Source organism: Plecotus auritus (assembly GCF_963455305.1).
Source record: "Plecotus auritus genome assembly, chromosome: 6".
NCBI lineage: Eukaryota > Metazoa > Chordata > Mammalia > Chiroptera > Vespertilionidae > Plecotus > Plecotus auritus.
Window position 1 is genome coordinate 43115615 of NC_137773.1, and position 27538 is coordinate 43143152.

Genomic DNA, 27538 nt, shown 5'->3' on the forward strand with positions numbered 1-27538 from the left:
TTTAGGCATTCAATTTACAAAATGTTAAGATTGGCTTGGGGAATGCAGTACAAAATATAGCAAATGCCACTACACATACACTTTGAAAGAGTGTTTTTGCCTGCAACTGTTAGAAATTGTCATCTTATGTATCTGCTGACTGTGAAGGATAAAACATATTTAATTCTGATGGGACAAATGTAGAGAAACTGTGATTGTTGTCATCTCTTGTCACATCAGCCTTCTCTATTCCTACACACCCTGAATGTGTGTCCTTCCTAACATCTTTCTCAAGAGTTTTTAGCTGCCTATATAATAAATAAATTTCTAGTGGTTAACAACAGCAAAGGATATATTTGTCTCATGTCAGTATATTTAAATCAAAATGTAATTTTTGAAGTCAACAGTTTTAACATTACTTATACCTCAATGTCAAGACTTAATATTTGTGTAGAATAGGAAACCAGGAAACATATTTTTCTTGGGATATATAGCAACCCAATTGTAGTTTGATTTACTCATTTGCAGACATTTTAGTCATTAAATATACTTGACACACTATATCTATACTAATAATAGAGGAATATGCAAATTGTCCAGGACACTGTCACAGTAACGACCAAACAGCAGGCTCTGTGGGGCAACCAGGCCGGCGGGGGGCGGGGGGGCAGTTGAGAGTGACCAGTCCAGCAGGGGGGCAACCAGGCCAGTGGGGGGGCAGTTGGGGACAACCAGGCCAGCAGGGGGGGCAGTTGGGGGAAGTTAGGGATGATCAGGCTGGCGGGGCGGGGGGCAGTCAGGGGTGATCAGGCAGGCAGGCAGTGAGCAGTTAGGAGCCAGTGGTCCAGGATTGTGAGAGGGATGTCCGACTGCCGGTTTAGGCCCAATCCCAGGGATTGGGCCTAAACCGGCAGTCGGACATCCCTCAACGGGTCCCGGATTGGAGAGGGTGCAGGCTGGGCTGAGGGGGACCCCCCCCCCCCCATGCATGAATTTCATGCACTGGGCCTCTAGTTTACTTATAAGAAAATATTAAAAATAGGAATAAATGTAATTAACATTGTCATATCCTTAGCTGTTTCTCAAAGATTATTCTCCATTCTTCACATGCATTAACTCAGTTCTCACAACAGCCCTACAGGGTGTGGCAGGGAATATTATCATCCCGATAGTTCAGGCAAAGAAACAGGCTCAAAGAGGTTAGACAGTAGTGGCCCAATGACACACAACTGGTAAGTAGTGGAACAGAGATTCCACCCGAAAACCAGCTCCAGAGCATCACATCTCAACCAGTACAGTGTAGGCTATTTAACTCAGTATTTCAATTACATTATACATGATTTAAAAGATCTAAGTCAACCTGTTTATAATTTCAACAATATACAGATAAGTTTAAAACAGATTTTAAAATGCTGTGGAGTTAGCGTCTTCTATCATCAAATCTAGATGGGTGCTTTAACTTTAATTCTCCTTAATTTCTTTATTTTGACTTTGTTAAACCTACTCTTTCTTGAAACCTTACTTTAACCTCTGTGGCAGGCTGTTCCTCTGGGTTTACTCCTGGGTCCCTCCCTCCTTCCTCAACCTTGCTGCTTCTCCTTCTTCCCACTCTTTTTATTTTTTTTTAAATTGAATTTATTGGGATGACATTGTTTAATAGGTTAAACAGGTTAATCTGTGGAAAGGTTCAAGTGTACAACTCAACAAAACATCTGCATACTGCATTGTGTGCCCATCACCCAAAGTAAAATCTCTTTCTGTCCCCGTTTACCTGCCCCCCTTTGCCCTCTTCCACCTCCCCTGCCCCCTTTCCCTCTGGCTAGCACCACACTGTTGTCTGTGTCTACGTGTTTTATATACATATATGTCTGTTCCTTCTTTCCACTCTTAAAACGACCTTACACAGCTGTTTATATTTAGTCCTTACACTGCTGTTCCTTTATCTAACCTAATTAAATTCTCAACAGATCTGTGACTTTCACTGTCATGTACGCATATCGACCTGCAGATATTTTTGCAAACCTTTTCTCAACTCTTTGATTGCCACATAACCATTTCTATGACACTGTCCTTCAATCTCTTAACATGCCATATATCACTGCATAATTTCTCCTGCATCAAAGCAGATCTTATCCTGAAGTGTCCTTAGCAAGAGTAGTCTTTTAATTCCTAGCTAAAGTAATCTGATATTTCTCTTTGCTTTCAATTGTACCCATCACATAACCTTGTTAAAAGAAGGACATGAGACTATGGGAATGCTGCACAAATGAGAGTATTGTTACTGTTATTTCTATATCCAATAACCTATCAGAATCACTGATTTGTCGTGTGTATTATGCCACGTGACGATTTAGAGTCTGAGTTCTAGAGCAAGAGGCCAGGGTTTAAATTCCTGTCTCAGATTCTTTATCATCAAAATGGGGACAATAATAGTCCATATCTAAGGGGATTGCCTTTAAGGATTAAGTCATTTAGTGCCCATGAAGTGATATGCTCAGAGCAGTGCTTAGCACGTAATAAACACTTAATGAATGTGCTCTTTTTCTCAACTTTCCATTCCTTCTGCCAACTTCCTAGTTCATACTTTAAAGTTTCTGAGGGCCAGGGTTCAAAAACTTGGGAGAACCCAAGAAATCATCCCTGCTTTCATTTTACAGAAAGTGGACTTGGAACCTGCAAAGAATACAGAGTGCACACAGTTTTGTCTTGAGGAAACGAAGCTCCAGTCTTTAAGGCTCAAACTCCTCACTAGCTCCCTTCTTGGCCTCCCCCAACTCTTGTCCGTTCTACTCTATCAATAGCCTTAAAGAGTGTTTCCAACTCAAATAAGCTCAGTGGTTTCTTGGCCATAGAATTCAAGCTAATGTGTGCTATGATTGTGATTCTCCAACATAGACCCATAACCTAGTGTTTTAGCTCCACTTTCTTCTTTTGTTCTACATTCACGTTTTCCATACAACTAACCTGCTCATTGGTGACTCTGCCAAGCACGTCCTTCTTCCCTTTGTGCTTTTGCTCATACTCAAACATTTTCTCATGTTCTTTGCTTTAAAAAAAACCCCACATTTCTTCAAAATCCAGTCCAGCTCTGCACATTCTCCATTATATCTTTCCTAATAAATCCACTCAAAATAATTTCTATTCTCTTTGGTTCTGATGGTGCTTTTTGCGAGCCTCTTCCATTTAGCCTTTGCCTTGTTTAGATACCTTTTCCTGCTGAATGAGAAGGAACACAGAGCTAGGTCAGGCAGACTTGGGTTTGAAATCCTCACTGGCACTTACGTGGGACAATGTGTAAGTTAGCTCGCGTCTCGGAACCCCGCGTCTTCCTTTGAGAACTCATACCTTGTAGCGTTGTAACAGGGCCTGGCAAAGGGCAAGCCTTTAGCACACCATCTACAGTAACAGCTTTACTCCTTCCCATGTGTATATTTTATGAATTAAAAAATATAACTAATCCTGAAGGTTGAGATTTTCTGTATTACTTAATGAAGTGAATGGTGAAAGGCTGGCTAGGTAACCTACTACACTAGCCTGTACCTTTTAAAACCTTATAGCATCCTATGAAATTAAGTCCAGAGCCTCTCACTGTCAAATACATATTCAGCCTTATGAGTGGTGCCCTAACTGTTCCACTTCTGACAGTTCAGATGCTGGTCTTTCTTTCTTAGGGTGCAAATGCTCTCGTCACATACACCATCATTAGTGGAGCTGATGACAGTTTCCGCATTGACCCTGAATCCGGAGACCTGATAGCGACCAAGAGGTTGGACAGAGAACGCCGTTCCAAATACTCCTTGCTGGTCCGTGCAGATGACGGTCTCCAGTCCTCAGATATGAGAATCAACATCACTGTCAGTGATGTGAATGACCACTCGCCCAAGTTCTCCAGGCCTGTGTACTCTTTCGACATCCCAGAAGACACAACCCCAGGTAGGGGCACGCCCTTAGGTGTATTTTGCAAGGATCACATTTGACTCCAGTTATGGACTGTGTTTTAACTGCCCTTCATTAGTGACTAGTTTTTATCATATGCTACTAGGTATAAAAATATATATGCTGGATTTTCAATTTTTTTATTAGCCATCTTTGCTATAATTCCTAAGCAAATTGCTAGACTTTTCAGAGCAAGTGAGGTTAGTCCTTCATCTGATTACTAGTTACAGATATTTCTGTTTCTGAAAGTACTTGTAACATGGGTTATTCATTTTTCTGGCAACCGCACTTTTGATTTTGTTTTTCCACTTTAGAAATGTCAATTGTGATTATGCTGCTATGTAGAGAAAGAGCAAAGAAAAAGCATAAGGAAACCTGTGAAAAGTGGTTCTAATCCTTACTAGCTATGTGACCAAGGAAAGTTAATTCATTTCTCTAAGCTTCAATTCCTCCTGCTGTAAAATGGAAAGAGAATTACGGTGAAGGTTAATTTAGAATGTATATGTGAGTTTACTAAAGTGGGGCTTGAGAAGTAGCAGGTGCTCAATAAATGTGAGTAGAATAAGAATCCTGAATTATTGTCTTGCCTCTTGGAACATATGATGCTGTGATTGTTGAGTTTGAGTATGCAGTGTCTATGTGTTTGCTTCATTCCCATTATTGGAAATTCTTACCTAAAATTGAAATTTTATTCTGAATCACGTTTAGAATGTGTTTGCCTAATAAAGCATATTTTTGGAAACTCATTTGACAAGGAAAGAAGCATTTATAGAAGCCTCTTCACTGCCTCACTGCAGTTTTCCCCTCACTCCCCAAGATAAGCCTGTTCTTCGTGAAACTCCCATCATATTTATTCCTTGCTTAATTATAGCAATGGCCATCTGAGCTGTCAAGTGGTACCTCCTTTGCATAAGTCTGTATTATTTCTTGGAATGCCCAATCCTGACACTAGCAATGACCCCCATTCATGTCCCCTAAATTCATCAAGATGTGGTTATGAATTGGTAGTGCCAGATAGCAAAATAATGTCAGAAATGTTATTAGTACCAGAATATTTTTTTTTTAAATTTATCTTTTTGTTGAAAGTATTACAGATGTCAGCTTTGTTTGTTTTTTTCCCATTGACCCCCCTCCATTCTGCACCTGCCCTTCTCAGGCCTTCAGTACACTATTGTCTGTGTCCATGAATACCTAGAATATTTACACTGCAACATAAAATCTACGGGATATTGAATATTCAATATGTTAATATTTGGGAATGTTGGTATCAGTGTTAACATAGAAATCAGCTGAATGTTGCGTTCATTATGTTTTCATAGTGATTCTCTAGTTAAAATATTCCATTGTACAAATAATTTTTTGGTGTTGTGTGTGTATTCTCTTAGTAATATCCATGCCCCATTAATTTGGACTGTTGATTTATTCTTTTTGATAGGTTCTTTGGTAGCAGCTATTTTAGCTACAGATGATGACTCTGGTGTGAATGGAGAAATTACATATAGTGTGAATGAAGATGATGAAGATGGCATATTTTTCCTGAATCCAGTTACTGGAGTCTTTAATTTGACTCGAATATTAGATTATGAAGCACAGCAATATTATATCCTCACTGTTCGAGCTGAAGACGGTGGGGGACAATTTACTACCATCAGGGTTTATTTCAATATACTAGATGTAAATGACAACCCACCTATTTTCAGCTCGAGTTCATATAGCACATCTTTAATGGAGAATCTACCTCTAGGATCTACTGTTCTTGTGTTTAATGTTACCGACGCAGATGACGGTATGTACTTTGTTTTATATACTTAAAAAACTTTATTAAAAATGTTATTGGATTTATGTTATCTTTATTTATTTTTTTTATAAATATATTTTATTGATATTTTACAGAGAGGAAGGGAGAGGGATAGAGAGTTAGAAACATCGATCAGCTGCCTCCTGCACACCTCCCACTGGGGATGTGCCCGCAACCAAGGTACATGCCCTTGACCGGAATCGAACCCGGGACCCTTGAGTCCGCAGGCTGACGCTCTATCCACTGAGCCAAACCGGTTTCGGCGGATTTATGTTATCTTTATTTACATTGTTCAGCTGTCACAAAATTGCATTTTGTGAATATATGTCCAAAGTTAAGAAATAGATCTATAATTTAGCTATAAAGGATGAAACAAGTTAAGTAATTTATCAGTTAATTTCTTATTTATGATAGATAGGCAGCATGCATTGTTATTGCTTTATAAACTTTATCATCTTTATCTTCCCCACACCCCCCAAAAGTGTGAGAGTATTGCAGTTTAGTAACGTAGAAATCATAAAACAACTTTTCGGTAGGTTTTTGTCAGATAAATAAAAATAGTTACTTACATATAGTATTATGTTAATGTAAAAAGAATAAAATTTGGAAGCAAAAGTAAAACCAAAGTCTTCAAAAAATACTTAGGAATGTATGAGTAGTTTTGTATTTCTAACTGAAAACTGCTAACTAATAATATTTTGGCAAGCTTTCATGCTTTGACTCAAAGGACAGTCTCAGAGCTCTTAGGCTATAAAATCAAGTTGAGATTTTTTCATTAAATCTAGGCTTTCCATGTATTTGATTTTTATTTATTACAAAAGCATTTGATAAGCTTTTTAAAAAAAACATATGACTCCCCTGGCCTTCCTTCTAAGACCTGCTTTGTAAGGACACATATCCGGTAACTTATTGTTAGTGATAACATTGTGCAGGTTATCAGTCACTAACTAACTGTTGGGAAAGTCGCTACCTTGTTTTCCCTGCATTGGATGCAGCTACATGTCCAGTCAGTAGGGAAAACAAGGGATGGTCCTTTGAAGAGGAAATAGGTCCCTAGCCCAAGGATATGCCTAGGGACACAGGCATATCAATCTTAATTTAGAATTTCCTGGTTCTCCCTAACTTGATTTATGCAATTGCAGAATATCACTGTGTTTCAACCTTCTGCTCTATACTTAGTTCCCTTTCAGGAGTATCTAGAAATGTCCCTCATAGAGATGTGGGGGGTAAAAAGTATCAGTATTTTATGTATTTTATATGTTTCAATTCACAAAATTAAAAATGCTTTCTTTAAAAAATTTTTGAAGTCCTTTTTAAAGTTTTCTCCTCTTATTTAAGCACAATTAATATTGGACACATGATTCCATCTATGGTAGAAAATAAAAGATGGAAAGTAAAAAAAAAAAAAAAAAAAAAGAAATGATGGAAGTGGCTGTAAAACTAGTACCACTACTATTACTAGTAATACAAACAATAGCCAACGTTTGTCGAGTGCAGTGTTACGTTTGCACGGGTGCTGGCCTAGGAACACTGCATACTCTGTTTCCTTCCTTTACATCAGCCCCACTCTGTGGATCGGCTCCAAATAGACATTTATAAACAAGTGAGGTGAGTCTCTAGTTTATAAGTTGATCTCTCTGTTATAGCCTTAATTAGTTTACCTGCTCCCTGGATATGAATATTTTCTTACTTGTCCTTGTGACTGACTGGCCCATTCTGTTCTGTAGTGAAGAATTTTGTGCCATGTTTCTTTGTGATTTATTTCTTATGGGGTAGGGAGGGCCCATTGTTTCATAGGATTGTGTGCTCTTCTGGGATACAGTTCATTTATCCTCATGCCTTGAAATGTAGGGAACTGGGGAAATAACAAATAAGAAACTTTCTTTGTGAAAATATGCTGGGATAGTCCATGCACATGTACGCACAGACATTCATTAACCATTGACTTCAAGTTGCTTTTCATAGATTCCCTCCACCCCCCTTTAATTGTGTTGGATTAAAAAAAAATTCAAGCTACATTTCCCCATTGTTTTAGTTTTGAATACTTTTATCAGTGTAATTTCCTGTACCTTGACCTAAAATATAGGACACAGTTCCTATTCTCTCTGAATTTCAAGGATAATGATAAGACTGTACAAGAGTAACCTTGTTTGTTTAAAATTGCCAACTCAGTTACATTAAATAGTCCTCAAAGTATTTTGCAAACAGTATTGTTTAGACTTTCTAAAATTTATAAATTCAGCTTACTCTCTGTCAAAATGTTCCTCAGGAGGTAATATTGTCACCGTCTTAGATGAATATATTTTATATGATAATAAATGTAAAGTATTTTGTTATCATTATCTAAATTCTCCAAGAGATTAACCTAAAATTTTCAGTTACATGATCATTTAATAAAAATAAAGCAAATATTTTACTGTTTTCACAAGATAAGTAGAGTATGTACTGATCTCAAGGCTTCCATGCACACAGTTTAAAATACTATTTTGAGTCAAACTATTATCAGTTGAAGCTTTATGGAAATATGATGGCTTTGATAATTATTTATTACTTTAGGAATAAATCTTATAGTCTTTAAAATCTTGGGGAGTCATAGGCTATTTTGAGAATAAAATGATGGTAATTATTGCCTAATAAATTCACCTCTAGATGTATGCTACACAGTGGAGATCATTTGACCTGTGAATGGTTTTCAAATTGTGAATAAGTGTGCACATTTTACAACAGAACTACATATCTATAGTTATGTGCTACATTTTCTGGAACTAAGTTACTCGTGAGACCGAAATAAAAAATAAAAAATCCCCCCAAATGCAGTACAACCACACATACACAATAAAACTGCCAGAAAGAATCATGTAACTAAACCATTTTCAGAATATTGAACACAAATGTTAGAAATTTGGAATGTTTTAAATTTGAGGATCTGGTGGGCTGTAAAAGCCCACTAGATTCAAGTCTCATTGCTTTGGATAAATTATAGAATTTAAAATAATGTATTTACTGTTTTATGATTCTAATATTTGATACAAGGAGCAGAGAGAGAGGAATGTCTGAGTTCTTTTCCGGATGCTGCAAGTGTGCAGGGAGAGTTTTGAGTTTCCATAGGTCCACGTGAATTCTGTGGATGGAGAGCACATGCCAGCGTCACTTAGACTTTTCCGGAGTGGAAGGCCCTTCTTTTCAGCGAAGTCAATGGAGAGGCTTCCCTGGGCTGATGGAGGCAGTGAGGGTCCCGTCCCGGAGCTGAGACCTGCTTCTTAGATGGTGCTGCCATATCGTGTGCAGCAGTAGTTATATCGTTCTGTTTTTTTCTCAAAGATAATGATAATTGTCCACAGTTTATTTTGAATAGTATCACCTAATATGTTTGTCATGATGAATTTGACTATGTAGTCAAATTTTTCTTTTTCATAATTCTATTTAAAGTTAAACTTACTCCACCAAACTCCCCCACCAAACTCTTCCCCTAAAAAAGAGGCTGTTCTGCTCTTTGCTGCTTGGCTATATAATCTCAGTATAAGGTTCTCTGGCTGCCTCTGTGATTTAGTTGTTTACTCAAGGAAGCAGCATAAACAGTGGACGTTCCACTTGATTTATTTCATGTAGACGTGCTAGGCCATCACTCCGTGGCCATGTGCCATTTTGTTGGTATTTTTCATTTCTTTTGATCTTGGGCATGCAAGATTTTATAGGCTTGCATAGAACTAAATTTTATATCTCTTCTTGTTGGTATTTTTATCCAGATGTTTTCACAACTTTTTTTTTTGATATAATTGTGATATAATTCTTATTCTCAAAGAATAAGAATTCAGTATTCCCTGATAGATTTAGCTATAGGATATGCAAAAACATTATCTTAGAGAGTGATTGGATTTAAAATATATATTAAATATATACATATCCTATCTAATAAAAGAATAAAATGCAAATTTACCGTACCTCTGCTACACCCACAAGCCATGCCCACCAGCCAATCAGGGGCGAGTATGCAAATTAACCCACCCAAGATGGCTGTGGCCACAGAGCCAGCAGGAGGCTTGGGTTTCCCCAGCGATGGAGGAAGCCAAGCTTTCTGCACACCCTGGCCAGCCCTAGACTCCACTCAAGGCTACAAAGTTTCAATTATAGAAGATAAATAAATCCCAGATACCAGGGCCTCAGCTTGGGTCGCCAGGGGGTGTGGCCAGCCTGCAAACCACCACAGGTGCCTCACCCAGGCTGCCCCATGCCCCAAGGGAACCTCCACCCTGATCCAGGACACCCTTCAGGGCAAACCAGCTGGCCCCCACCCATACACCAGGCCTCTATCCTATCTAATAAAAGTGTAATATGCAAATTGACCATCACTCCAACACACAAGATGGCCGCCCCCGTGTGGTCAAGGATGGCTGCCCCCATGTGGACACAAGATGGCCACCACAAGATGGCCAGCAAGGGAGGGCAGTTGGGAGGGACCAGGCCTGCAAGGGAGGGCAGTTGGGGGCAATCAAGCCTGCAGGGGAGGGCAGTTAGGGGTGACCAGGCTGGCAGAGGAGGGAAGTTGGGGGTGACCGGGCCTTCAGGGAACGGCAGTTGGGGAGGACCCAGGCCTGCAGGGGAGAGCATTGGGGTGGACCAGGCCTGCAGGGGAGGCCAGTTAGGGGCAAACAGGCTGGCAGGGGAGCATTTAGGCATCAATCAGGCTGGCAGGGGAGTGGTTAGGGGGTGATCAGGCTGGCAGGCAGAGTGGTTAGGGGCAATCAGGAAGGCAGGCAGGTGAGCAGTTGGGAGCCAGCAGTCCTGGATTGTTAGAGGGATGTCCGACTGCCCGTTTAGGCCCGATCCCAGTAGGGTCAGGACTAAACGGGCAGTCGGACATCCCTCAAGGGGTCCCAGATTGGAGAAAGTGCAGGCTGGGATGAGGGACACACAACCCCCATGCACAAATTTTGTGCACCGGGCCTCTAGTGTTATATATAAAAATACATATTAATATTAAATCAAATTAACTTTAATTATTCATATATATATCCTTAGAAAGTAATTTTGGGGGACCCTGCCGTGACCTGCATTGTGGGGTTCAGGATCTGAAGGAGGGGCCGACACACAAATGAAAATGCTATACAAGAAATATGAATTTAGAAGGCATTGGGGGTCAGGGGGTATCTCTTTGGTGAAGAGCACACTGACCTCTGACCTGGTCCACTTTTTATTTACTTGAATACACATTTGCCCTTTAGCAAAACAGATACAGGCATATCAAAGGTAAAGTTTGGTAAACAGTAAAAGGTTTATCAGGTTAGGGAATTGCCTTGAGCCACCACTATCTCAACACTCTTAGCGTCAGCCCTGCTAACCCCAAGGTCCATCAGCTTTCTGGTTCCTTGGTGCACTGACAGTATTGGCAAGCGGTGGCTTCCCACAGGACCCTCCATCATGGTGCTTTTCTCCCTCCATCCCTGTGGAATTCTAACTTGAGGAGTTGAAGTAGCTGTTGACCTTGTTCTACTCAGATCTTAAAATTCTCTTTATCTCCTGCTGTTGAATTGACTGGCCTCCATTAGCTTTATTTATTCATATTTTTCCTGGTCCTCAGAGTTTTAAATGTTCTGAACTTTATAACCTCTGCTTTGTTCACTTGTGAGTAGTCATAAACTATAAAGATTAAAAGCCACAACTCACAGTGAGAAAGAAAATCTACCTTTTCAAAGATCTACTCAACCCTTGTTTATCTTAGACATTTTTGTGAATAAGCCAGTGCCTGAAAGTTTCTTCATAAATATTTGTTCTCTGCATCAATATATAGACAAAGCACATTAGATAGAGACCATAAAATCACTAGAAAAGAGTAATTTTAACATTTTTTACCAAAGAATAGTCAGACCCTACCAGGTAGAAAAAAATACTATTATTCAACTAAACTTGCCTTTGTGAGCAACTTGATGAGTTTTAAGAAAAGGCAAAAAGGTCACTCAAGTATTCATATAATCCTGAGAAAGTATTTTTCAAAGGAAAAAAAAAAAGAAAAAGGATGATCAAATTGTTCTAGAAGACTCTTGGCAAACAGTTAATATCATTTCTGACACCTGAATAGTTGAAATTAATTTCAGAAATGTAGGAGCTATTTGTAAGCAATTTATTGACTCAATAAAATTTCCCTGGTATAAAATCCCAGAATATAAAATCTTTATTAAGGACGAGTTATGTAGGTACACAATATATTTCTTAGCAAGTCTTTTAATACCCTATAATATCCCAATATCTTTATGATAAAATATGAAAATGTAAAAGGCATGCTGGGTCAGTGAAGAAAACACTACTCTGGGTCGGGAAATTTTATATTTTGTTTTCACTGCTTACCTGTTATTTACCTGTCAATGACTTACTAAAACAAGAGCTTGGTCCATTCTCCACATCATCTTTTTTAGAAGAATGTCTGCAATCAGTTTCTGAAATGAGGATTTACATATCATTTTTAAAATTTTATCTTTATTGTTAAAAGTATTTATCATTTTTAAATTAAAAAGTAACACATGTTTCTAGGAAAAATAGATGAAATACTGTGTAAATATAGCCCAATAATAGTGTGAGCATTTATATGTGTAGCCTTTCATGTATAATTTTACTGCTGACATTTCCTTTAAATAATATTTTTAAAACACATTAATTGTACATAATAAAATTTGAAAGAATTATTTTCACAAAGGCCATTAGCCAGGTGCCTAATAGGAATTAAAAAGTATTTATTGGTCTGACAAGAAATGTAAAAGTAGACTCAAAGCATCCATGACTAATGCCATACATTAGAAAATTTTATTACCCTCCTCTGAAAATTGGTGTCGGCCTCCATAAATTACTGAAGTTATAAATTTTGTGCTAATAATATAGAGTGTGACACCATTAATGTTCAACCCTCAGGAATTATGTGACAGAAATAAGGAAATGTATAGAAAAATATACACTCTCTGGAATATTTTTTCCTCTTTACTTGTGTAATTTAACATTTCAACACCGTAGTAAATAGCAAACAGTATATATATCATTTGTTCACCAGGTTGTAAACATCTTTTCAGATCAAATGTTAACAGGAAAAGAATTATGCAATATGTGTTACTGACAAAGAAAATTAACCGCAGCTAAATCATCCATAAGGTGTGTTTGGAGGCATCATATATCAAATATGCAGTTTCATAGTATAAAAAATTTGGTGCAGCTCAGTTGGCAATCAGCACACATGGAAGAAAATTTAATTTTTCCCTTTCATTTCAGGCATCAACTCCCAGTTGGCTTATAGCATTGCTTCAGGTGACAGCCTCGGGCAGTTTACAGTTGACAAGAATGGTGTGCTGACCGTCCTCAAAGCTTTGGATCGGGAAAGTCAGTCCTTTTACAACCTGGTTGTTCAGGTGCATGACCTGCCACCGCTTCCGGCCTCCAGGTTCACCAGCACTGCTCAAGTCTCCATTATTTTGCTGGATGTGAATGACAACCCACCAGCATTTCTTTCCCCTAAATTGACATACATTCCAGAGAACACGCCCATTGATACCATTGTTTTCAAAGCTCAAGCAACTGACCCGGACAGCGGCCCAAACAGCTATATTGAGTACACCCTGTTGAACCCCTTGGGAAACAAGTTCAGCATTGGGACCATCGATGGGGAAGTGAGGCTCACTGGAGAACTGGACAGAGAAGAAGTTTCTAATTATACTCTAACAGTGGTGGCCACAGACAAGGGTCACCCGTCTCTGTCCTCGTCTACAGAGGTCATGGTGATGGTGCTTGACATCAATGATAACAACCCTGTTTTTGCGCAGGCTTTGTATAAAGTGGAGATTAATGAAAACACACTCACGGGAACAGATATAATACAAGTATACGCAGCAGATGGAGATGAAGGCACGAACGGACAGGTTCGCTATGGCATCGTTGATGGCAATGCCAATCAGGAATTTCGGATTGACTCTGTCACAGGAGCCATCACTGTGGCTAAGCCACTGGATAGAGAAAAGACTCCTACTTACTCTCTAACTGTTCAGGCAACAGATCGGGGCAGTACCCCCAGAACTGATACCTCCACGGTCAGCATTGTGCTGTTGGATAGTAATGATTTTGTCCCCATATTTGAGCTATCTCCATATTCCGTACATGTCCCTGAGAATTTAGGGACACTACCCAGAACAATCCTTCAGGTCAGTATATTTAAACAAATACTGTTCTCTATAAGACATCTAATTTAATTATAACATTCATACAACCCCTCCCTCTTCCTCGTTCTCATCCGTAAGTGCTTAATTGCAGATATAGCAAATCTTGAAAGGTTTATGAAAATTATACCTACTGACCTCCTTGTAGATTGAATATTACATTTCAATCCCGTTCTTCTATGTGTATTCATGTTGTACACATTTGGGTATTTGTGCATCTTTGAATTTTCACTACAGCAGGAATATCTGCACATAGTAAGAAAATGCAATGATGTAAAAGTTTGAAAACTTGGTTGCAAACATGGTTCTCCCTTTCCTCTTTACAAATCCAACTACCGAGATGAAATTGCTGTTAAAATTTTTTTAAAGCCTTCCAAAAATGCTATGAATTGATTTTATGCTTGTTTTTACACCAATAATACATACTACTCTGTATCATTTGAATTTTTTTATTTGAAACTTAAAACTATATTTTTGAAACCTTTTCTTATTGGTATGTATCAGCCATTTTCAACTGGTGTGTCATGGCAAGAATTTTTAAAACATGAAGTACCTGACTATTTAGTCAGGGGCACTGACCTCATTTCCCTTAGATTGTCAAAAAAAAAAAAAAATGACAACAGCCAACACAGCAATAGGCATCCGATGTGAATTAATCAACATTATACTTATGTTTTTTGTCAGATCAGTAAAAAACTGTATTTTTTGGTGTGCCACATAATTTTAGTAATTAGTTTATGTGTGCCATGAGATGAAAAAGGTTAAAAGTCGCTGGTACATATGATTCTGTCTCATTATTTTCAATGCTACATTTTATTTGGTGTTGTGCATTGTGTTAGATTTACTGACATCCGTGGCGTGAATTATGCCCTCCTACAGGTGGTGGCGAGAGATGATGACCAAGGTTCTAACAGCAAACTCTCCTATGTCCTGTTTGGTGGTAATGAAGACAGTGCTTTCACTCTCTCAGATAGCGGGGAACTGCGAGTGACACAGAGTTTGGACCGTGAGACCAAGGAGCACTTTGTGTTGATGGTCACAGCTACAGATTCAGGTAAGTCTGTTTTGACCTTGATTGGGTATAAAGAATTTCTTCATAATATGAGTAAAAGAAAGTATTTGTGTCTAGCATTATGTTTCATATTTGTTGAAATTTACTAATGCTTGGAACTCCAGTTGCAGCTATACAATTTACAGCACATTTATCACTTTTTGAAATTAAATGTAAGTGGTAAGGGCTTAAGCACATCACAAACAAAGCTCTGTTCCTGAAAGACAAAATGTGTTCTTGCTGAGTGCCGCTGGGAGTGCCCGGATACTCTGCCACTTGAGCCATGAGGCATTTCAAGTCCTGGAGCTTTGAAAGCAGCCACATGGTTCTAACTGGTTACGGAGATAAGAGAGTGGGGGCAGAGTTCTATTTAATTGGTCCTTAGGTTCCGCACATCTCTAAGTAGCTGAAGGAGGCATGTGATGAAGCCCCACAGAGCTCCAACGAGTATCAGTGAGAGCCCAGGTTCTCATCAAGTCAGCAGAGTAAAGTGGTATGTTAGCTTTCCTGGGGGAAGGAGGGATTACATAAAGTTGTAGAGCAAGTAGCATAAAACATAATCTATTCTTAAAAAGTAATATTATTGTTTACCATTATTTTGTGTTGTATATATTGATTCTGTTCATAAATATCACACTTCTAAGTCAAAACTGAAACAATTAAAACATTTCAAAGAATTTTTATGCCTTGAAGAACGTAACTATTGCTTAAATATTGTTGAATAAATGAATGATTAAATCAATGAATCATTGATTTCCAAAATATTAATAAATTTTTATGTAATAATTTATAAAATGGTCACAGCTTAATATTAAAAAACTTAATAATGTTGACATATTTTTTAAAATTGTGTTTAAATTGTTTTTAAGACATGGCAAATTTGTTGGAATTTTGACAGATTTTATATATATATATATATAATTATGTCATATAATTAAATTACATATATAGGTATATAGATAGATAGATAGATAGATAGATAGATAGATATATGTATATCTCCATGCTCAGGTTGATGTGTGGATGCTGATATAGGACAACAATTTTGAATTTTCAAATGGGCTGTTTTTACTCTTGTTGCCATGTTTATATAAATATAATGAATTAATATTTTTGTTATATGTGATCAATTTCAGAGTATAATATTGTTTAATTTTACCACTTCTCATAAAAGAGGAGGAGATTTTGAGATTATGAGTAATGATAGATTTATGTTAAGTGTTCAAATGATAGTGCCACTGATCTTTAACTGAGGCAGCTGTCTCTATTATTTGCATTTACTTTTGGGAGTTTGATTTTCTGAGACTATTGGTTTATGAAAGAAAGCAATAGTCTCTGTATATTTTGTAATGTACATGAATGATCACACTACAGTTTAGGCAAACAATAAAATCCTGAAGAATGATGACCACAATGTAGTCCGGTAACCACATATAACCTAAACCACGTTGACCTGAAAGGTGGTTCATTATGTGTGTAGTCAGCATGTGCCTCCCGGTCGGTAGGCACAAAGGGCCAGCCTTCTTGTGAAAAATGCAGTCACTACCACAGGACTCACATCAATCCAGTGTTTCAGCAGTCACCTGGAGAGACAGGGCATGAAAATGAGTAGAAACTGGTAGAGATTCAGATAGTTAAAAATCCAGGTTTTATTTGTGAAGCTTCTCAGTCTCAGCTTTGCTCTCCAGTTACAACTGGAAACACGTGGTCAATACCAGAACCTCTGCAGAACCTTTGTGGAGGTGAGGCGGGGGAGGAGAAACCAGGACCAGGAATCGAGTTCACTAAGGCATCAGCGACGATAAAACTTGCTGCCCAGAGGGTGTGTCACGTGCAGGTCATCCCAGGGTGGCGGCAGGATATGATTTTGGAAGCCAGGGATGCAGGGTGGCGTGACCAGGAAGGGCAGGGCACAGCCCACAGAAGTTCTCTGTTCTAGGCCTTGTACTCTGGGACATTCTAAGTCAAGGCCATGGCAGAGAAAGGATGTAACCCTGTAGACAAGAGTGCCTGTTTTCAACCAAATAATTCTGAGGTTTTAAGAATCTTTTGTGTGCCTGTGCAGCCAAGGGGGGATATTGTGAAATGCACGGGAATGGTTGTTTTTCTGCTGTATGGCCACCTGTGTCACACAGTGCACCAGGTTTTACAGACACTAACCCATTTCTACACATTACTTTTCTTCATTATCTCAAAGAATTAGGTATTTTTAGTTCCACTTCACTTATAGTAAACCCAAGCTCAGAGCAGTCAAGTCATTCGCCCAGGATTACACAGCTAATCAGTGACAAAGTAGGATTCAGACCCTAGCATGCCTGACTTCCAAGTTCAGGATATACGGGACGTTTTAGTGTGTAGATAAAGTAAAATTTGAAAAAAATACTTATTTCCAAAATTATTTTATTTGGAAAGCAAACACAATAATGGGCTGTATAATACGATGACAGATTTGAATTTGAATTACTCTTGATTTGAATTCTTTTTTTTTTTTTTAAATATATTTTATTGATATTTTACAGAGAGGAAGGGAGAGGGATAGAGAGCTAGAAACATCGATGAGAGAGAAACATCGATCAGCTGCCTCCTGCACACCTCCCACTGGGGATGTGCCCGCAACCAAGGTACATGCCCTTGACCGGAATCGAACCCGGGACCCTTCAGTCCGCAGGCCGACGCTCTATCCACTGAGCCAAACTGGTTTCGGCTTGATTTGAATTCTGGTTCTGTCGTAATTTTCTTTGTGATTCAGACCAGGTGCATCATCTCTGTCAACCTCAGTGTCTTCCTCAGTAACGTGGGGATAACAGTAATTAGAAAGTAGGTTATTATAAGGTTAAATATGCCTTAGTATATCACATAGTATATACAATGATTTTAATAAGAATTGTGATTGATGCACTTTAAATATTTAAAAATTCTTAGAAATATTTGCCCTGTTTCTTACTACATAAGTATTCTTGTTCAAAGATTACCGATTGGTTTAAAAAACATGTTTAAAAATTGCAATTTAAGTTTCATCTGATATATTACTATATTAGGAATTTCTTTTATGTGTCAGATATTTCTTTTCACATTTCCAAAGAACATATTGCATAGTAAGCATTTCTTATTTAAAAAGTCTGTAGATTTTGAAAATTGTAGGTCAGCCCAGTGTGGGTAAGGAGGATTTTGCCGGCTAGCAGCACACTTAACCAGCACGTAAAATCCTGTTTCTCCATCAAAATGACAACACAAAAGGGACATTTCATTAGGAAAAGGAGAAGAAAGGAAGAAAACTTGAAGTCCTAGAGCTAAAAGTATTTTCTTGTGATAGACAGGGATGGGTCTGTTAGGAGAACGTTCACAAGGAGATTCCACAAAGCATCGGTCTAAACGTGCAGACTGTGCAAGAGCCTAGTCCTGCTTCAGGGAGCAAACCGACTTCCTAAGGCCATCAGCCTTGGTCCTGAGGAAAATCGGGGGCCTGGACGTTTTAATATAAGGACAAATAATGGGAGTACAACTCTAACTTCTGTGAAGGACCATTGCCATTAATGTGTAGACCAAGTTTGTACAGATTCTGCCCAGTATTGAGATAGGAGAGTTACGAGTTATGGATAGTGAAAATTCAGATTATCAGTAACACAAAGGTATTGGAAGTTTGTCACACTTAGATATGGTACCAAGGAACATGAGCGAGAGTCTGTGGCACTGGTTAGGTCACAGTATTTTGGCAGCCCTGGATATTAGAGCATTGTTGAACTTTGTCTCAAAGCACAGATTTTTATTAGTGCTTCTTCTTCTTTTCTTTTTTTTTCCGAGTTGCCCTGAAATGGACTGGTGTTTCTGAGGCCACTGGGGTGAAATATTCAATTAAATATCTGAAGATCATTGTATATGGGTCATGTGTAAAGCAACCAGAAATTATGAGGGGAGTTGGACTAGATGATCTTAAAGTCATGAAAACTCCTATATGACCATGGTTTTATGTTCATTTCCGTTGCATACCTTTGGTAACATAAATAACCACTTTATGGGATGCTGTGAGAGTTTCAGATACCAGGTTTCAGAATCTGCAGTTTCATCTTATATTCCAGAAATGAAGTCTCTGACACAGGATGTAAAATACATATTCACTGCTATGATTTAAAAGTCAAAATGGTAGATGACATGATAAAATTCAGAAAAAAATATGGCAGCTTTTAGATTCCAGATGCCACATTATTCTCAAATTTGCAGTGTTCTAAGAACCAGGCAAATATCAAAGTGCTCTAAACAAAAATGTTTGGCAGTTTTATTCCTTAGCTCACAAATCACTTTTCCTTTGCTCTTTTCAAATTCTTACCTGGTGTCAGGCCAGAGATGGCTCAGCTTTGCTGATACGGCAGAAACTGAAGCAGGAGTTTCTTTTCTTTTTTTTTTTTTTTTATCAGCAAACCTCTAAATCTTTTAATATTTTTTAGAGAAAAATATTAGCGTTGCACTATCATCATATTATTATTTACTGACTCTGTGGCTCCAGAGTAGCACATCTGGAAACTCTCTAGCTACTCCTGACTACAGCTTCCAATGAGCTACGACCACACTATCCTGTGTGTGGGACTGAATGTTGCCTTGCTAAATAACCAAGCCAGAACAGAGCATAATTCTACCATGTTTTTTTTTCCATGTAGGATTAAATTACTAAGCATCAACTTAATGAGTTGAGACTACGGCTCAATTAAAGCTATTTTGTTTAACTATAGTTTAAAGTATGGATAGTCTGCCATTATTCTATATTACTTACTGTTATTTCTTCTAGAAATATGGATGGTACCAAGCAGAAATTCCTAGGAGTTAAAGCTCCAACCTGGTGCAGTAAGGCAGGTACTGCAGATGGCCCAGCTCTCGGTTCCTTGTCGGGGAAACTGGCACTAATCGCTAGTGGTTTGGCATTCTGTTCCCAAGAAGCCTCTTCACAAGGCTGTTTCTCATCATGTTTTCATATGTGCAATAAATAAGATAGTGTTTCTAATAGAGTATGTTGCAGGGAATAATCAGGGAACCCAGAGCAGTTTACTTTATAAAAAATTAATTCAGAGAATTAATTTACAAAATGGAAGAGTGTCCTAGAAGTAAATACATAGGTTTACAGTTAAAAAAAAAAAAAAAAAAAGGTTTCAAATCCCACCTCTGCCATTTCTAGCTACATGACCGTGGACAAGTTCCCTTCATGTTCCTATCTATAGAATGGAAATAACAATTCCTACTTGAAAAATATATTGGCAGGAATAAATAAGGCAATGACTTATTGCAGTTATTAATATTAGTCAATAAGTCTGCTGGATGAGTGAAACTTAGTAAGGCCAAGTAAAACTTTTGGACTTCTATCTAACTCCCTAACCTCCATAAATAACCTCTGTCTACGATTTCGCAGTTGCTAAAGGCAAACCTTGTTATCATATTCATTCCTCTTTCTCTGTACCCTACATTCAGCAAGTCCTTTTACAAGTGGACTGTGTTTCCAACCATATAAAAGGATTCCTGAGCATATCCGCTTTTGCTTTCTACCACCACCACTGGAGTCTAAGCCAGGGCTAATGTGATAACCTTCTAACTGCCTACTCCCCGCTCCCCCACCCCCACCCATGCCTTCTCCAGCAAGCAGTTCCAGAGCTTGGAAACTATAAATTAGATCATCATCCCCCATGACTTGCTTAAAAACACTTAGGTGGTTTCCAAGAATAAAACTTAAATTTCTTACCAGCGACCACAGGGCACTAAATGACCTGGCTTCTGTACTCCTCTGGCCTCTTTGGAAATGCCAACCTTCCCTGCCTGTGGCCCTTTGCACCTGTAGTTGTGTGCTTCACTCTATTGCCAGCTGTTTTGTTATTTTAAGGGGAGACATTCGTGACTTGGTTGTCATTATATTTAAGTAAAATATCTTCTTCTCAGAGAGGACTTATCTACTATCACTCTAATGGTCCCTCTCTCTCTAGTGTCTCTTTCCACCACTTTACCTTGTGATTTCTTCCTAACACTAATTGCTACCTAAAATGTATGCTTATATACAACTAGAGGCCTGGTGCATGAAATTTGTGCAGGGGGGAGGGGGGTTTGTGTCCCTCAGCCCAGCCTGCACCCTCTCCAATCTGGGACATCTCTCTCACAATCCAGGACTGATGGCTCGCAACCACTCACCTGCCTGCCTGCCTGATTGCCCCTAACCACTTCTGCCTGCCAACCTGATCACCCACTAACCACTCCCCTGCCAACCTGATTGACGCCTAACTGCTCCCCTGCCAGCCTGATTGCCCCTAACTGCCCTCCCCTGCTGGCCTGGTCACCCCTAACTGCCCTCCCCTGCAGGCCTGGTTGCCCCAAATTGCCCTCCCCTGCAGGCCTGGTCCCCCCCAACTGCTGTTCCCTCCAGGCCTGGTCACCCTCAACTGCCCTACACTGCAGGCCTGGGTCCCCCCCAACTGTCCTCCCCTGCAGGCCTGGTTGCTCCCAACTGCCCTCCTCTGCCGGCCTGGTCACCCCTAACTGCCCTCCCCTGCAGGCCTGACCCCTCCCAACTGCCCTCCCCTGCCGGCCATCTTGTGGCAGCCATCTTGTGTCCACATGGGAGCGGCCATCTTTGACCACATGGGGGCAGCCATCTTGTGTGTTGGAGTGATGGTCAGTTTGCATATTACTCTTTTATTAGATAGGATAGGATATATGTATAATTTGTTCACCCCACCAATATTTAGCATCCTTCCAATAGAATGTGAACCTCCTGTTTTGTTCAAAACTGAATTTCCAGAAACACCCAAAAGAGACCCTGCACCATAGCAGGTCCTTAATAAACATTGGTTGAATGAGTGAATGGTTCAATGAGTGCAAAATTATGATAATTATTTATCAATTAATCACCATCCTGTTATTTCTACATGCAACTGTTATTTCATATTCATTTACCATACTTATACTTAGTTTATGGTTATATAGTCATCGCTGGCAGATTTTTCAAAGGACCTACCAAAAGGAAAAATGCCAATCTTTTAGAACTCACTGCTGAAATACCACAAGTTTTTGCTACATTGGTTGTGGTCATCCAAACTGACCTCTGCTTTGAAAAGCAGCTCAAGTGTTTAAGGCTCTGTGGTGGTTAGTACGATGTGATAAATTGCAGTCATATGTAAGGACCCATTGAAGCGTTTTATGGCTTTAATTCCGTTTCAAGTGCTTAAAGTACTGTTTGGGCTATATTCTCACGACTCTCCCCTGCACCTTTGGCTCCTACTCAATTCTATTCTCTATTAGACGTTTCTAGGTAAATCTTGTCTCCATTCTGTGCTGTGCTGCTTTCTTCCCATATCTACCAAATACCCAAGCACCATTTAGCTATCAAAATATGCCCTCTATGTGCTTTTGGCTTCACATAGCTTACATGTAGGGGCCTAAGACTCTTTACATAAGCACAATATGAAGAGTTTTACTTGTTTTGATTTTTGTTATGCAAATTTGGTGTCTAAGAAACTATTCCAATACATAAGACATCTATACAAGTAATTCTTGGTCTCTTAGGAAAAAGAATTTTTTTAACTTAAGATAATCCTATGCCCTCACCAGTAAATGCAAAATCTGTGAGCCATTAATATCTGCCACTGTTCTTTCAGGGAACTGAATGACGATGGCAGAAAGCAGTAAGCAAGCTGATAGGACAATCGAGGATGTTACAGTTAGAATTCAGTGCGTAACATGGAGGCATTTTTAAAGAGAAGTGCATATGAACAAAATTACAAGTTAGAGAAATCTGACTTAAAATGATGATTTTATAACCAGAAGACTTCTTGGCAATGAGCCAGTTCATTTCCTTTATTTTGCAGATAAGGGAATGGAGGCCTGGGATAATTAGGCCGTTTGCCAGAGCTCGCAGACCCGGAGAGTGGCAGAGGCAGAACGGGGTCCAGGAGTTCTGCCTCGCGGCTGTTCTCGCTTCCCCGTGCTGTGTTGCACTCCAGGGTCTGCTGACTGTCTGCGTAGAGCACATTTCTAAAAGCACAGTTTCAAGAGACCTTTTTTCTTATTGCTGTTCCTGGTGCTTTAATGAATAAAACATTCAAATTATTTTTCTTTCCTCAAATGAATAAATAAAGGTTTCAAAATATTTTTAAGAAACGCCAAATTAATTGGAGTCAGTAATTTCAGTTTTGATCTTTTGCAAATTAGTTTAAGTTTAGGCATTGTTCAGCTGGAATGCTAAGTAGGGATAGACATTGAAAATCCATTAGGCTTTACAGGTGGAAGGTGGTAGTAGTGTCAGTTGTCACTGCCAGGTGTCATTCTGCATTTATTAAAATCAAGTTATGATGCCAATTGAGTAGACCCTATATGTGAAATTTGATTATAGTCTGTCAGACTCTGTGCCTCTATGGGCTGTATTAATACATAACAAGTTATGTATTGAGGATATTTACAGAGCAGTGCCTTCCGGCTATTCCCCTAGACATTGGAGATACAGTGATGAAAAGTGCACGTCTCTGTCCTCAGAGAGGTTATGTTCTAGGCAATGAGATAGACAGTAAACAAAATATAATGCATAGAACAGGAGTGATTGATATGAGATGCTGTGAAGTTAAATAAAGCAGGTTAGTGGCTAGAGAGTGGGGAGTGGGGGTGTTAGTTTCCTTAGTACCAGAGTTAAGAAGGTGAACCATGAGCTCAGGGTAAAGAGTATTGCAGATGAAAAAGCCTGTGGTAGGATCAAGTTTGTCACATCCAGAGACCAGCAAGGGGGATGAGAGTAAGAGGGAGGAGGAGGAGGGGAAGAGAGGCAGATGGAGGCTAGACCAGTGGCCTTCAAAGCCACCATCGGGAGCTTTAATTTTATCCGAGAGTGAGGAGAAGCCTTGTGGGGGCTTTGAACAGGGGAGTGACAGGCGATTTTGGACAGATCTGCTTGGGGCAGTTGAGGAGAACAAGGGTAGGCACAGAGTTGAGGATTGGAAGGCTGCTCCAGCAGTCCCTGAGGAATGCTAGTGTGAAATCAGGTGACAGGAGGAGGGGTGTGGAATAGTTATACATTTTGTCCATTTGAAGGCTGAGCCCATTGGACTTGGGGCAAGGGGAAGTTAGGAAATGAGATGAATCAGCATGCGTCTTAGGTTTTCGGCCTGAGAAATTTGGAGATGGCGAGAGAAAATATTTTAGGGCAGGTTATTAATAATTACTTTTTGGCTATGTTATATTTTAGATATGAGACATTCAGAAGAGCTGTCAGGTGGACAGTTCTATATGAAAGTTTAGTTTCCAGGGAAGACATGTGGAGTAGACATACAACTTGGAAAGTTATAACCTCTAGATGATATTTATTCTGTGAACACTGAGTGCTTGTATGTGCCAGAATGTGTTCTATGTTATCTTTCTTAATCTCACAACAGCCATGTAAATGAGATAGATTCTATTGTTCTAATTGGATAGATTAAAAGAAAACCAAAACTGAGTGTTGGGCAAAGTAAGCAACCCGATAGGCAGGCAGCTGTCTATCAGTGAAAACGGGATGTGAAGCCAGTCAACCGCTGCTCCCTGCTTCCCACCTATGAGCTTGTCCACCAGGCTGTGGTTTTTATAGGCCATGTTTATAACACTTTCTTCTCTTTGGATTAAATATTATTATTATTATTTTTAAAAGGTCTGATTTGTGAAGCAAAACAAACACCTTGTACTTTTCTACCATTAAAATAGGTCATAAAAGAAGAATATGCATAAATTTGAAATCAAAGGATTGCTCTCCTCATCGGATCAGGAAATGGAAATGCATATCCAAGGGTTTTAGAAAGCACAGAGTGCAAAGCAAATGTTAGATATTATACTAAAATGTGCAATCAATATGTATGATATACTGACACATGCACATACAGTGAGTCAGTTGAGCTGTGTGTGTGTGTTTGCATTTAATTTGGGGATGGGAGATTCATTTGTGCACATATTAAACACATTATTCTTTATCTGTTCTCAGTCTAATATGCTAAAGGGATATAGATATATTCTGGCTATAGATTTGGCCAAAAGGTTTAGTTATGAAGTGTCTATGTGTCAGCATAATTGATTGGTCTGAGGGGAAAAGCTCAGTTATTAGCATTTCTAATTAAAGGTATTTATCATCTGACTGAAAGACAGAATAAACTTCATTCTTGTGCAGGGGTTGGAAATTACTTTTTAATGGAGGGGAAACATGATGCTTTTGCAAAAGTTAAGTCTAAAAGCTAAAAGGGTGAACCATCATGCTTTATTTTTTTGGTGAGTATATGATGACATGTTGAATTAATGCTATCTGTCACATTGCTTAGCTGAGAGGGTCATTGCACTATAAATAGTTCTATAATCAAAAAAGAGGTCAAAAGGAGTGTGGAATATGACATTTTGCATCTGAAGACAGTTGGTTTTTGTCACTAAGATTGCATTTGTCACTATTATTTGTGGGAAAATGTTACCCAAGAGTTTGCCTTGTCTATTTTGATGGACATATTTATTAAGAAATATTGCTTGAAAACTTTTCATAGGCACCAATAATTCCATAAGTCAAACACTGTTAGGGTTATCTTCAATTACTAATAGTTAAATGCCTTTAACTTGCTTCTATATTGGAGTGTGAGGAAGTTTTGCTTGTTTCCAGTGGAAATAAGTTATAAACATTTTTCCCCCACAATTTACTGATGCAGTAGGCTTTTTATTCAGTGATTCATGATTCAAGCAGCATCCAGTCCAGCAGATTAAAAGGAGTTTTGAAGAGCTGTACCGGCAAGAGATTCTTACAGACCAAAGTGAGCAGGAACAGGAAGTTACTTTGGGCACTTGCTGATTGATGAAAGCAGGGCCACTCTCCTATGTGCAGCAAAGGGAAGGTGTGGAGCAGGTCAGGTAACTTGTGCTGAGGAAGCAAGTGCCCATTGCAAGACCTGGGTTTCCTTTCCTGGGAGAGCTGAGGATAGACACTTGGATAGGTTCTGGTTTTCTGACATGGGGCTCTGCATGAGCAACTCCATGATGGTCCTAATCTGGTTAGTTTAATAGAGAATCTTGTCTTAGATGAAAATTGTGTTTCCAAGATTGATAACTGGTGATTGTTTTACTTTCTTTTATTTCCAGTAAGACTTTATACCATATCTATTAGTGATATAAGTATTATAAATCATTTATTTAGTAATTGTTTTTATTTTATTTATTTTTCATTATTTTAAATTTTATTGGGGTGACATTAGTCTACATGAACATATAGGTTACATGTGTGGATTACTCATTTACAAAATTTGTATATAGGACTATATGCCTAATCTTCTCCTATCACCTCATATTAGGTCCTAATGATTGCTTTTAGATCTAGAGACATGGACACATGCAACAGACTGAGGATTCTCAGACTGGGGTGGGGAAAGGGGAGGTTAACCAAAGAATTTTTATGCATATATGCATAACCCATAGACACAGACAATAGAGCAGTGAAAGCCTGGGGAGGGGGCAGGAGTGAGGAGGAGGGAGTCAATGGGGGGGGATGGGAATGTCTATAATACTTTCAACAATAAAGATAATTTAAAAATATATATATTGTCTTTAATCAGCTACTCTATAGTAGGATACATTTTTCTACATAAACTTTTATTTGTATACTAGAGGCCTGGTGCACAAAATTCATGCACGGGGGGCTGTGTCCCTCAGCCCAGTCTGCACCCTCTCCAATCTGGGACCCCTCGAGGGATGTCTGACTGCCTGTTTAGGCCCGATCCCAGTAGGATCGAGCCTAAACGGGCAGTTGGACATCCCTCTCACAATCCAGGACTGCTGGCTCCCAACTGCTCACCTGCCTGCCTTCCTGATTGCCCCTAACCGCTTCTGCCTGCCAGCCTGATCACCCCCTAACCACTCCCCTGCCAGCCTGATTGATGCTTAACTGCTCCCCTGCCAGCCTGTTTTCCTCTAACTGCCCTCCCCTGCAGGCCTGGTCACCCCTAACTGCCCTCCCCTGCAGGCCTGGTCACCCCCCCCCCACTGCCCTCCCCTGCTGGCCATCTTGTGGTGGCCATCTTGTGTCCACATGCGGGCAGCCATCTTTGACCACATGGGGGCAGCCATCTTGTTTGTTGGAGTGATGGTCCATTTGCATATTACTCTTTTATTAGATAGGATTCTGATAAAAATACAACAAAAGATTTACCTTCTAAAATTCTACTAAATAAGAGCTAGAATTGTCATTATGTTTCATAGAATTAAAGTTGATAAAATAATTTCATTTTACTCTTTATGTACTTCATATAAGCTATAAATCTGAGTACACCAAGGAAACTCAACTTTGAAATGCAAATAAACAATTTGCAAGATTAAAAGAAATTTATATTACCTAAAAGATAAACATTAAATATTATAGAAAATAACTTGATCTCATAAAGCCCTATAATTTTATCCTGTTAAAACTTTGTTATTTTTGTAGCCTATTTTGATAAATATTCCATACATATATAATTTGGTATTTCCACTAAACAGGCAGGAGGCAGGTTGTGTTTAGAATGTGCCTCTTGGGTTTCCAACTTTCAATGTGCTTTTATTTTTTAATGTCCTCTACAGGTGACTTGTGACCTGTGG

General features: G+C 39.1%; 1 protein-coding gene across 1 annotated transcript in view; it reads left to right on the forward strand.

Moving 5' to 3' along the window:
- Window positions 1-27538, forward strand: part of FAT4 (FAT atypical cadherin 4) — a gene marked incomplete at its 5' end in the record, with an annotated part of 156664 nt that overhangs the window by 81236 nt on the left and 47890 nt on the right. The window contains 4 exons of the mRNA XM_080672212.1: window positions 3651-3912; window positions 5351-5701; window positions 12965-13887; window positions 14782-14956. Coding sequence (XP_080528338.1) covers window positions 3651-3912; window positions 5351-5701; window positions 12965-13887; window positions 14782-14956 — 1711 coding nt within the window. The remainder of the gene's footprint in view (window positions 1-3650; window positions 3913-5350; window positions 5702-12964; window positions 13888-14781; window positions 14957-27538) is intronic.